The sequence below is a fragment of the Amaranthus tricolor genome, chromosome 11 (genome assembly GCF_026212465.1).
Source record: "Amaranthus tricolor cultivar Red isolate AtriRed21 chromosome 11, ASM2621246v1, whole genome shotgun sequence".
Lineage (NCBI taxonomy): Eukaryota > Viridiplantae > Streptophyta > Magnoliopsida > Caryophyllales > Amaranthaceae > Amaranthus > Amaranthus tricolor.
This window is the reverse complement of record NC_080057.1, coordinates 1,113,148-1,127,179: the sequence shown is the minus strand read 5'-3', so window position 1 is coordinate 1,127,179 and position 14,032 is coordinate 1,113,148. Positions and strand designations below refer to the sequence as shown.

The 14,032-nt window shown below is 34.4% G+C and overlaps 1 protein-coding gene across 1 annotated transcript; it reads right to left on the bottom strand.

Annotated features, from left to right (window-relative positions):
- Positions 1-369: 369 nt before the first annotated feature.
- Positions 370-1,674, bottom strand: LOC130827344 (uncharacterized). The gene is made up of 3 exons (XM_057693027.1): positions 1,357-1,674; positions 996-1,200; positions 370-863 (listed from the first exon to the last, which is right to left on the bottom strand). Exons 1-3 carry the CDS (start codon positions 1,672-1,674, stop codon positions 370-372), a joined length of 1,017 nt encoding a protein of 338 aa, XP_057549010.1.
- Between the last annotated feature and the right edge of the window lie 12,358 nt (positions 1,675-14,032).

The window sequence follows — 14,032 nt, the reverse complement described above, 5'->3', positions numbered from 1 at the left end:
TAGATACACGCTCATGACGCTAGGGGATTGCTCTTCCCTTTCCCTTTTGGAGGGGGTGATGGAAGTTCCTCGCTTTAAGGTGTTGATGAGGCATTGGCGTGCCGTCACCTGATCCCCTTTGAGGATTCCTACCTGTCCATCATCCCGCTCGAATTGTAGCAGGAGTTGATGGGGAAAGATCGCGGCTTTGATTTTGTTGATCAGTGGAAGCCCCATGATAGCGTTGTAGGGAAAGGTGAGGTCCACCACCGTGAATCGTATGGGCATGGTTCTGCTTTCATTTCTTTCCCCCACCCGTACGGGGAGGATGATCGTGCCCAGCGGGATAACTTGACTTCCCCCAAACCCAATCAGCGGTTTGTCTAGGGGTTATAAGTGCTTCTCCTCGAACTTCATTTTTCTAAGGCACTCCATTGTTATGAGATCGGCCGTGCTCCCGGTATCCACGAGCACCCTTTTGACTTTCATTTGCCCAATCTTGAGAGTGACCACCAAAGGGTCCGTATGGGGTTGTTGCAGTGTTTGAGAGGTCGTGGCATCGAACCTCATGATCGGCCCACTTGACGAGGCTTTCGGGGGCCCTTTTAGTAGGGTGTGGATGCTATCTCTCGCTGCGCGGATGGTAGGATATTCTTCCGTATATCCTCCGCAAATCATGTTAATAGTTCCTTGAGTGTTGGAACTTTCGTGCCTAGCCTCATCCCTTTTGGGGGATCTGCGTCTCGGATTCCATGGCCTTCTTTCTGCTTCCTTTCTAGCGTCGTAGTCCTTTCGGTTGATGAACCTGGACAATTTTCCCTCGTCCGCCAATTGATGGAGGATACGTTTGAGTTCGCGGCATTGGGCTAAAGTATGGCCGTGCTCTTTGTGGTAATCACACCACAGATTGTAGTTGCGCCTATCAGAGGGGGTAGCCGTAGGAGGTGGAGTTGGCAATTGATCCCTGATGGCAAAGAATATGTCCTTCCTATTCCGGTTGAACATCGGATCATTGCCTCCATCTAACAGATTCCGCGTCCTGGGCTCCCCTTCAGTGACATATACGTGACGGGGTCGTGGGGGCCCCATATCTGACGGGGGTTCCGGACGACGCGGCATGTAGTTTCTTTCCCTCCTTGATGGTTGTTCCTCTCTGCTCCTTGAGGGGTGATTGGCTGTGGGGTCCTTCTTATCCGACCTCCGTTTTTTAGGATCATGGGCCTGACATATTTCGGAGGCCGTGACATAGCTTTGGCATTGCTTCATGGCCTCCGCGTATGTCTTCACTTGACTTTCGACCAACTGGAACTTCAGCCGTTGGGCCTTCATTCCGTTAATCAGGGCGTTTAATGCAACCGATTCTTCCAAATTGGTTACTTTCAGCACCGCCTCATGAAACTTTTTTAGATAGGATGATATGGACTCCCCTTCCAATTGTGTGATGCTGAGTAGATGGAAGTTTGATTTCTCCTGTCTTCTGGAAGCTACAAAGTGGCCCAGGAACTTCTCTTCCAGTTGGGCAAAGTTGTGTATACTTCCTCCTGGAAGGGAGGTATACCACGTCAGCGCTACTCCCGTAAGAGTAGTCGGGAAGAACTTGCACCACAACGACGGGTCATTGGTATACAGCAGCATCAAGTTTTTGTAGGCCATCAGGTGTTCCTCCGGGCAGGACGTTCCATCGAATGCCGCCATGTTTGGAATCTTTATTTTTCCATTACTGGGGGTATTTAGTATCTCCGGGGCCAGTGGAGAGATTATTGGTATAAGATTTCCAGAAAGGCTACTTTTGCCGGCCTCATTCCGCGGCATGGTGATGCGGCGGCTAGACTCCGCGGCTTGGGCTTGCTTTCTTTCTTCCCTCCTTTTATCCACCAGTGATTGGACGCTTTCAGACGTCTTTTGTTTCTTGCTCTCTAGGAAGGTGCGGGCGTCTTGAGAGGCGGTTTTAGATTCGTCATCTCGCAGATCTGTTTTGCTGAGACTCGGGTAGGTTCTGGATCTCTCCCGCCTCTTCTTATTGCGTCTACTAGAGTGGGAAGTCCTCGAGTTCCCATCTTGAGATTCATGAGACTTTGGTATCTTATGATGGGGTTCGATTCGTTCCCGCAAGTTTTTTATTTGATCCGCCATGTCTTCTAATACTCGTTGTTGAGTAGGAGTATTATTTATGACGGCACGGAGTTGTTCAGAGAAAGCGGCAGTGAGGTTTCGTGCTAGCATGTCCAGATCACGGCGAGTCACGGCTTGATTATTAGCGTGACCTGTAGAAGTGTCTGTATCTGTGCTATGCACGGTGGCGGTTTGAGTCGGATTTTTCTAAGGAGCCATGACTTCTTATTCTCTCCCCACAAACGGTGCCAAACTATTTCGGTAATGAAACGAGGAAGTGGAAAACACTTGAAATACTGTAAGTGGAAGCTTATCAGGAGCGGCAATTCGTGGAAGGAAGCGACTTGAATTCCTGCGAAACAACACGTTAGCCTCGTCCGGGGGGTGATCTCCCGGAAAACCCCTCCGATGCTCAAGTTAGAACGTGGATATGATAATATGTAGTAAGTGATTATAAACTGAATGCAAGATGTTGCGGTTGATGTTACAGAATTTTGGTAGGCTAATGGAGTTGAAAAGGAAGTAGAGAACAAGTAAGGCTCTTGTAGATGATTTCTCAGATCATCCTTTCCTCTCTGATGGATGTCCCTATTTATAATGTTGAAGGAGGGAGTTACATCAAAGAGGGGAAGTTGAAGATCGTGGGAGGTATGGGTAGTTGTTCTCCATGGAAGAAGGATGACCATGCATTTGAGGGGAAGTGGGAAGTTACTTTTCTGAGAAAACGTCAGCATGGAATGGTTTGGCCTGGTAAAAAGTCGAAAACGTCGAAAACTTTGGGGTCTTATCCTAGGCTACGTTATATGGTCACTATGGTAAGAAAGGAACAAAATAAAATTCGAAACGGGGTCTCCAAATAACATGTTCGTTTCCTCGTTGAAAATCAAGATAGGAATATGGGCAAAGGAGATGCTGGGATACTCTGGTGTATCGCCTCATGATGTAACATATAACATAGACTCTCTTTTTTGATGCAAGTTTTTGAGGTCCGTAGAAAATACTATAGGTTGAAACGGTGTACGACAACACCTGTGGTGAGTATGGGATCCATAGACATGGTGTGTAAGGTGTAGAGTTAGCCCATAGGCCTGTGGTGCTCAAACGTATTGTATTTTGCATAGCCCACCCCTATGTTGTTTCTGGGTGGCCTGTATCGAGCTCCCTTCTTCCCATGGCTTTTTCCCCACCCGGGGTTTTTTATGCCGGCGGGAGGGGTATGATCAGGATACAGTGTGATGTTTATGCTTCATATATATATCATCCCTAATTTTCAAAAATTATATATATATATATATATATATATATATATATATATATATATATATATATATATATATATATATATATATATATATATATATATATATATATATATATATATATATATATATATATATATATATATATATATATATATATATATATATATATATATATATATATATATATATATATATATATATATATATATATATATATATATATATATATATATATATATATATATATATATATTTGTATTTTTCTAAGACAAACGAACAAATAATGTAACGCCCAATATTTAGCTTCATCAAGTATTTTGAAACAGAAGGCGTATCTTCGAAGCCTGCACAATTTGATAGGCTTCCGGCTGCTCATCATCAATATTCTGCTTCCCTTTCTTCTTCAGCGAATTCACACCTTCCATCACTTCTTCACTGAATTCATATTTTTCCCCTCTTCTTCACCGAATCCATACTCGGCCTCCTCTCTTCTGCACCCAATATAGTATTGTTGCAAATATCTTCATTCTCTTCTCTGCGATTTAGCGCTTTCAACCTTGTTTCACGATGCAATTTTTTCAACAATTTAGCTAGGAGAAGAAAAAAGATGCTGTTTTGGTAATGAAACGAGGAAGTGGAAAACACTTGAAATACTGTAAGTGGAAGCGTTATCAGGAGCGGCAATTCGTGGAAGGAAGCGTCTTGAATTCCTGCGAAACAACACGTTAGCCTCGTACGGGGGGTGATCTCCCGGAAAACCCCTCCGACGCTCAAGTTAGAACGTGGATATGATAATATGTAGTAAGTGATTATAAACTGAATGCAAGATGTTGCGGTTGATGTTACAGAATTTTGGTAGGCTAATGGAGTTGAAAAGGAAGTAGAGAACAAGTAAGGCTCTTGTAGATGATTTCTCAGATCATCCTTTCCTCTCTGATGGCTGTCCCTATTTATAATGTTGAAGGAGGAAGTTACATCAGAGAGGGGAAGGTGAAGATCGTGGGAGGTATGGGTAGTTGTTCCCCATGGAAGAAGGATGACCATGCATTTGAGGGGAAGTGGGAAGTTACTTTTCTGAAAGGGAGTTAGGGTATTGAGAGGTAAACAGCCTTTGGGCCTTTCAAGGGAGGAGAGAAATTAGACAAAGGCCTATTGAATGAAAGTCAAAGTCGATATGGAGAGTCAAAGGTCATGAAGGTAAAATGACATTAATAAGTTTAAGCAAATAAATAAGTTAGATAAATGATACCATGACAGATGCAATTGTAAAACCGTAACAAGATTCTCTAAGTCCTCAACCACCATTGCTGCTGGTATGTTTTCTTCCTCCTAGAAATCTAATTTCTTTTGCTATCTAATTTAGGGTTCTAATTTTTTAAGAATACAGATTTTCTTCCTCAACACCAAAGTATGCCTATAAGGTGCTTGATAAAATGCCCCAAAGAAACTTCATTTCTTAAAAATCTAACTATTTTGATCATGAATTCAATTTATGTGGTCTTGTATGTGTTGTCACCTTGAACAAATATGCTTTTATTTTAGGACTATTTTTGATTTCTTTAATTGAGATGAAGAAAAAATAGATGTTAAGTTACTTAGGTTTTTCACATTTGTTGATTATATTCAACAATGAACAACCTTTATTGAACATTGTTTGTGACATTGTTGTTTACTTGTTAGTTGGTTGGATGTTCTAAGTGTTAGTTTGGTTGAATGTTTCTTTAATTTGGAACTTCTAATTTTTAACTTTGGAAACAAGAAAGCTTTAGACTTGCAAACCATTTCATGAATTTCATGGTAAAAGATCAACTTTTAGTAAACAGTCAGATAGACATTCGTTTGCTTCATGTTGCGTTAATAGAACTTTCAACTTATCTAACATTAAAGACCAATTTGTGCGCAATGCGTGACTTTATTTTTTCCTTGAGCAAGTAACTGATCTTTATATAAGTATTCAACATATCTAAGATTATTGGCTCATATGTGAACTTATTGGTCCTAATCCCCCAATTTTCTTCTCAAGCTACAAAAGCACAAATTTAATAGCTAAACTTTTATTTTGTTTTCATTCAAAAGAAAAATAAACAGTAGCCTCGAATATTGATTTGGGTATGTTCGTGTTGCTTCTCAGTTTTCATGATCCATGTTGTTCATAAAAATTATAGTTTGGGGACTCACTAGGGATGCAGCCATAACTAGTTTTCCTTCATTGTTATCTTGCTGTCTCTGTCTCTATTCAACTATAACTCTCATCTTGGGTATGACTTTACATAAAGTTGCAGAGATTACTCTTTATTGGGGATTGTGTTTTATTATCCTTGGGCTTATATCAATGTCAATAGCTTTCATGATTGCATCATCGTTTGCTTCTCAGCAATCACTAAATAGTAAGGCATCTTTGGTGAGTTTGATAATATCAATTTATTTCTTGATGTTAGCATCTATTAAGTTTGTTTAAGAGTCTAAGTATGGACTGCCAAAATTCTTAGCAAGGTATATCAAAGCTCTCTTAGTACTGCAAAAATACTATGTACCTCTAGTTGTTTCGTTCGCTCTCTGCTGGTTAAATCCAACTAAGTTTCATCAATCATCTTCAACTGAAACTAGGGTTGTACTGATTTTCTAGGTTCAATGTTTTTGTGTTTTTAAGATGAAAATAGTAGCTCAAGCAGAATTTTTATCAGGGTTTTTGTAATGGAATCAGTCACAAGTCCAGAACTACCTTCTATTGAACTTCTAAATCAATTTAATGGTATGTTTCTATTATATAAATAAAACTATGATCCTTAATCAGTATTCAATGGATGATCCAATCTAAATGTTGTATCAATCACATGGGTTTACTGAAGTATGCTGAAAATGATGAGAGAATCAAATCATCTACTATTAAAGAGCTATTTGAACGTTACAAACAGAATAAGGAGAAGTATGATCCTTAACTTGTTATTCATTTTTTGATTTGCATCTGCCATTGTGAGGAGTGTTGCAAGGAACATTTTTGTTTAAGTTGGTTTTCATCTATTCTTTATGGTCATTCTTTTATTTACACTGGCTGCAGAAAATTGCAAAACTATCTATGTAGGCCGCTTTTTTCTATGATCTTGGACATCTGATGTAAATCTCAAATAGAAGTAAAATTGAGTATTTAGATCAATTGATGATGTAAATCTCAGTAGAAGTAAAATGGAATTATGGGCTTGACATTTTTATGAGGATTGGCTATTCTGTTTTGATACTTTTTACTAAATAAGTAAGAGCTGAAGCATCACCAAGTCAGAAATTTGTAATATTGACCTTTGTATTGTACTCATAATTGTAGTAAGAGATTGAAACAATACTAAATACAACTATAGTTTTGTGTCATTATATAAATTTCTAGATGATAAACACTATGCTAAGATGGTAATGAATGAGAGTGAAACTTTTGCAGGTAGCAGAGCAATTGCAAGCGAAAATGGATTGCATTTCTTCAAAGCTTTTGCAACAACTTAACATAATGTCAATGAGCTCTTCCTTCAAATAGGTTATTAACTCCCTGGTCTTCTTTTTTACTTTTAATATCACTTATACATGCACATATTGATAAGAAAAAGTGTGTTTTGCAGCAAAGACACTAGCAAGAACATGCCCATCGCGTACAAGTGGAATGAAATTGCATAAAAGATAAACAGGTCAAATAGGAATGCTCTATTTCCTCAATTAATATATTGTGCATTTTGCTATATGTACTCATACCAACTCAAGTTGTTTAATTTGTTGCTTTAGTGTTTAGAACAAAAATATACATGCTTTTATAAACTTATTGTGGTACCTGTTGTGATGCAATGGGGTGGCCAAATATGGCTGAGAACATACAATATTTAAAACGCGGATTAATTGATACATTGTCAACCTACTTTCTGCTCGCGAGAAGTATATATAATTTTCTTGTTTGTGCATGTAAACGTGTTAGTTAAGCGTATGATTTTATCCATCTACTTGAGAATGTATTTTTGAGTACTGAGTAGGTCTCACAATTACCATGGATGTCAGGGTGATACTTCAGCCGTATCTGACATAGGTCTTGTCATGTTAGTTTAGCTTATTGTACGGATTACATTAATAATGTGTGTATTTAAATTTGTTTTGTTATTTGTTTTGAAGGGGTATTGCAAGATCAAGTACATATAGATGAGGTTCGTGAGCAATGGGCAAAGTTAATTATTCGATCGAAATTTTTGTTAACTAAATGTGATTTTTGTACAAGCATTAGTACTACTATTCAATCGTATAGGTGATATATATATATATATATATATATATATATATATATATATATATATATATATATATATATATATATATATATATATATATATATATATATATATATATATATATATATATATATATATATATATATATATATATATATATATATATATATATATATATATATATATATATATATATATATATATATATATATATATATATATATATATATATATATATATATATGTGTGTGTGTGTGTGTGTGTGTGTGTGTTTGTGTGTGTGTGTGTGTGTGTGTGTATGTATGTGTGTGTGTACTAGTGGATGTTATTATGTAAATGAATATTTTCGTATGTTACATATTTATTATTGTTCTCTTAAGTTTTATGAAGTGTACCTATAGCCTCGAGTAGCCTTTATAAATATATATATTATATTAGTTTTTAGTCGATATAGATATATAGAATTACAAATTTATTTTTAATTTGAAAGAAGGTTATTTGTATCTTTGGTTTTCAAACAATACAAATAATGTGTTATTTGTAACCCTCCTATATTAGTAGCACCCAATATAAAATACAAATAAGCTTAAAATCAAGATACAAATAAGGATTTTTTTTACAAGTGTTTTATAGTCTCTCATAGTGAGAGTTGGAGTTTAGTTATCAATTTGATGGTAAAAAGATATATTACGTTATTATGGATGTCAGTTTTGCTAATACAGTCAATACAATCAATACTATCACACGATGTGATAGAGGGAGACTTTTGTGTTAGATCTTTTTATAATAATTGTGACTTTTTCTATATATAATTTTATTTGATTAAAATTGTTAAGTATTTGATCAATTGTTACTCTGTTGTAGAAGTCGTATGATATTTTTATTAATCGATATTTTACATGATAGGCACGAAATTTTGTAAAAGGTCAGTGGTAGCAAATTTTAAAAACAATTCCACAAAATAGCAATGTACTTTTGGAATTCAAGCTAACATAACATTAATAACCAAAAACGTATGATTTTACGTTAAGTTGAGAAATTTCCTTTTTACCCTTGTCTTCTTTTTCATCCATCTTCTCCGTCTTATTAATTGGTTTATTGAGAGAGATTGAGAAATGAGACTTTTTAGGTTACGAGTTGGGGAGCATACTTGTTTTAAAAGAATGTGCTATGTATGTCCTTTGCATCGAGAGATTCACATGAAGCACATGTTCAGTTTGCTCTTGAGAGATGAGTTCCCGCTATTATTAGAGGACTTGATATTATTGCTCTTGAGAGAGGAGTTTTCTCTTGACTATTACCATCATTGTTCTAGGTGTTTGATTCCTTGGAGTACAAATGGTAAGTGGCTTTGTCAAATTCTTCTAATATTGATCAATCTAAGAAAAAAATTCGGAGTTTAAGAATGTTTGTAGCTTATAATACGTGTATGGAGTTTGTGTTCCTTTAGTGTGTATCATTAGGAAAAATTATTAAATAAGCTTTTCTATGTAGATGGAATGTGCATGATCGAAGTGGATAGAGTTTTTAGACCTGGAGGTTACTAGGTATGCTCTAGTCCGCCCATCAATTGGGAAAACAACTATGAAGCATCGCAGTGATTAAAGGAGGATATCCAGGAATAACAAAGAAAAATCGAGGAAAGATGGGAGAAGAAATCTTAAAAGGGTGAAATGCCATTTGGAGAAAAAGAGAGCACTACATGGATCGAATTTTGCGTGTTACTATGTGTGATAGACAATATGTCACTGATGTTTGGTACAAATCTATGTTTTTTGCTCATCTATGGCATTTTTTCAGGCTATGCTCAATCAAATGAACCTTTATTACTAGATATTATACCTAACTACATTCTTTGAGCCTAAAATGATTAAATCAGTAAATTAGTTACTGATTGTACTGATTCGAAACTAAATTTTATCGATGAAAACTTATTTTTGAGGAACATTATCTTTTCAAGTTGATATGTCTTGGTCAACCCTCACAAATAGCTTAAAATTAATCCATTAAGATGTTCAAAATAGAGAAAAAAAAACCCATATATCGTCCAAATAAGCATAGTTTGATGAAAGAAAGTGGATGGAAGAAGAAGATGGATGAAGATGGATGAAGAAGAAGACAAAGATAAAAAGAAAATTTCCCAACTTAACGTATAACCAAATTTTTTTGGGTATTAATGTTACGACAGCTTAAATTGCAAAAGTTAAATGCTATTTTGTGGATTTTTTTTAAGATTTGCTACCACTAGTCTTTTGCAAAAGTTCGTACCTACCATGTAGAATATATGTATATTAGTGAATTATTAGGTTCCTTTAAAAAATAAATAAAATTAACCATAGTTACCAAAAATGATGGTCTCCTAATGATCATTTACCTTTTAGGGGAGTACACCTAAAGAAGACTCTATTACAAGTGGCAAAATGATGATTTATTAAATGCATCTTTATAGAAATTAAATTTAAGGAATGTAATTTTCTCTTAATTCTTCGTTTGTGTCATTTTCATATTTTGTTTTTTGAAAAATGGGAGAATTATTAGATAAAGAACGCTAAATTTTGGGAATCCGAAACCCCTGACATAAAAAACTTGGGAAGCCATTAAGAGAGGGAACCAAGAGACAAGCCACTCAAGCTAACAACATAAGAGTGGAATTCTAATCCTCTACATACACCATTCTAATGTTTTAAGCAATTTCACACCTTGTACACCATTCTCAATTTAAACCATATTAATCTTACACCTACATATCAAAGAAACAACCCACAATAAGATTTGTTGACGGTTAGTAAATATCAAACAACCTCTAATATCTAGGATCGACTTCTTAAGTAGTAACTAGCCCAATCATTGTTACACACAGACAAAAATCTCCTTCATTGTAAAAAATTCTGTACATACACAGTAGTTTATCATTCGTATTATGTATACACTTTGTAGTTGACTATTCTCAATCCTATTGTGCCATATTCTCTGCACATATACTACACTGCAACCCATAAAATAGTAGCTGCAACACCATATCAAAGCTTTAATCATCACTCATTAGAGTCCCTCCCACTAGATAATGGGACAAACCAGCAAGCACTCCCAAAGTTCTTCCATGTTAATCATCAAATGTACTCGTATCTTCTTTTGCTCTTTCCTTCAAAGGCTTTAATAGTCATTTCTTTATTTTTCTTTTTTCAGAAATTTTTTCTTCATTCTTGACTATTTGTTTTAAAATTAAAGGTGATTGATATTTTTGATAATTTTAATTTGATTCTTATCGTAGTTAGATCTTGTAAAAGTAAGCTCTTAAAGAGATAAAATCGTAATTTTAGTCATTTGTTCCTCAATAGGATTCATAGGTGTTTTTGATTTAAAGTAACATGATAAAAATATTTAACTCCTGTAAATAGTATGAAGATCTCTAAGAAAGAAACTTTAATATATATTGAAGGCAAAGTTCATCAATGGTATTTGCAACAATTGTTGTAATGATTGTACAACTCAAGGAAAACCAAGATCCAATACATTGAAACATGGATTGTTTGTAAATTGATGAACTAGTCTGATATCAATCTCAATTGTGATGAAATGCAATGCAACTATCGTTAATATGGGGTCTTGCATTATCTTGCTGGATAAAGATGGTCTCATTCAACAAACTAACGGGCCAATTAGCACATATTGAAGGTAAAACATTTATAACCAAACAATCTTACAACATACCTTGTCATTGGATGAGTAGCTTTTGTTTCTAATGTTCCCAAAACACGATTTTTGCTATTAAGTTTGACAGGTTCATGAAAAATAAACGGGAATATTCAAATCTTACAAAAAAAATCTTATTGATTTCTTAGCATGACAAATTTATGTCGAGTAATTGCAGCAATAAACATAACTTTTGTAATGACATAGTTGTTAAATTAACCTATATGGATCTTCTTCCTCGAGTAAGAGATAATACTTCTCTGCATCTTTAATCAAATAAAGCCTTTTTCTATTGTACATATCGTTCAACAAAGGTTACCCGTTCAACATACTCATTGGTTCTTACACGGACAAATAGAATTGGAGTCGAGATCCCATTTTCAGTCTCCTGAGAGACCGTCTCTCAGGCCTAGTCCATTGAAGCTAAATGCCTACTTATTATATCCTTAATGCTTACTTACCATACCCTTAGTGTTTACATATCGTATCCTTAATGTCTACTTACTAGGGATGGTCATGGTCCAGGACCCTGTTGGACCCGCCCCCTTTTTAAGGGTCTGGGTCTTAATTTTTTAGACCCATCGCATCCGGATCCGGGTCTGGATCTTAAAAAAATTTGACGGATCCGAGTTCGGGTCCTTAGGTGAAGACTCGGACCCGGACCCTAAACTTTTAAATTTCTAATTTCTTAATTTATTTCTAATATAATGAAAAGTTGAAAACATGTTTTTTCCTAAAGCCTAAACTAAGCAGTAAATAAAGCCAAAAGCCCTAAACTCCACTACTCCAGTAACCCTAATTTCTCTTTGTAATTTTTAATTTTTAATGTTATGGAATATAAACTATGTTTCTCATTTAGTCTTTTATATTTGATTTTTAATTATGTATTTAGACAAGTATTTTTACGTTCTAGTAATTATTTTGTATTTGAATTTCATGGACTCGAACAAGTACTTGTAATATGATAATAAGTTGCTTACGAAAATACTAAAAGACTCAAAAAAGGTTCAATTTTGACAAATCAAGGAGGCTTGTATATATAAGACCCATTAAGGACCCTAGACCCTGTCAGATCCGTAGGGTCCGGGTCTGGATCTGAAAATTCTGGACCCTTAGGGTCCGGATCCGGGTCTGGATCCAAAAAAATAAAAGGCTCCGGGTCCGGGTCTGGCCAGACCCGCTCCAGACCCGCCCAATGACCATCCCTACTACTTGCCATATCCTTAATGCCTACTTACGATATCCTTAATGCCTACTTACGATATCCTTAATGCCTATTTACATCATCCTTAATGTCTACTTACCGTATCCATAATGCCTACTTACAACATACTTAATGCATAATTACATTATCTTTACATGCCTACTTACATTATACTTAATGCCCACTTACATTATCCTTAAATGCTTACTTACCATATACTTAATGCCTACTTACAATATCGTAAATGTTTACTTACTATATCTTTAATGCCCATCGAGTAAGCGAGCAATACTTACAATATCTTAAATTCCTATTTATAATATCTTTAATGACCACCGAGTAACTTATTCTACATTTTTATTTATGGGTTGACCCAATTAAAGATGATTTCTTTGAGAAACTGTTTCAGACAAAAATTTATATTTAAAATATGATGACTAGTCACACAACATCCATTTTTATAAATATTAAATTAATTATTAATTAAAATTTTCATTATGTGGCTTTTATTTAAATAAACAATTGACTCCTTTCGTTTTCCATTTCTTTGAACAATAACATAACATATTGTCATAAATGCTAATCACTCTAAACTAAAAAAGAATCCGAAGCACACATATTAATTAACTCCGTACTTGAAGCTATTGAATAACAATAACATAGATTATAGAATAAATAAGTGAATAAGTAGACCAGTAATGCCCATATATATATATATATATATATATATATATATATATATATATATATATATATATATATATATATATATATATATATATATATATATATATATATATATATATATATATATATATATATATATATATATCATTAAACAAATAAGCAAACAGTTAACAAATACTCCTACTCATTACTCATTACTTAACTAGCACGAACTAGCACTAACAGCTCCACTACTAACTACTCTACTTAGTGTTACACACTATCTCGTGTGTGAAGTATACGCACCATAAAATACACTAATAAACCCTACATTATATTTTTATTTTTTAAAAAACTTATTTCCTTTGTTTCACGGTTTCAGAGACTTTGTCTTATTTGATATAAGCAAGTTTGTCAAAACAGTTATAGAAGCGTTAATATCTTTACTTATGTATAACTAAAAATTATAAAAAGTTAATATTAATAATCATTATGTTGAGACGAATCAAACATAATCTCAATTAACTATGTTCTAATTAATAAGTATATTAAGAATTGTAAATAATATCAAAAAAACCAAATATAACAAAGTCACTGAAATTGAAATACATAGAGTATTATATAAATAATTGTTTCTTGTCAACTGCTATTTGTTAAGGGGTATATTATACACAAGTCTTAAAATTTGTCACACTAGAGTTACACAAACTTTTATCTACTTTATTTTCATTTAGATTTACATAAGATAAGATTTTTCTTAGTTTTACACGTTTTTTCTTAATTCACTTTAAACTCAAGTTTATAATTTCATATTTTTATTCATATATTAATTTTATATTACATTTAAAATATTGTTCTTA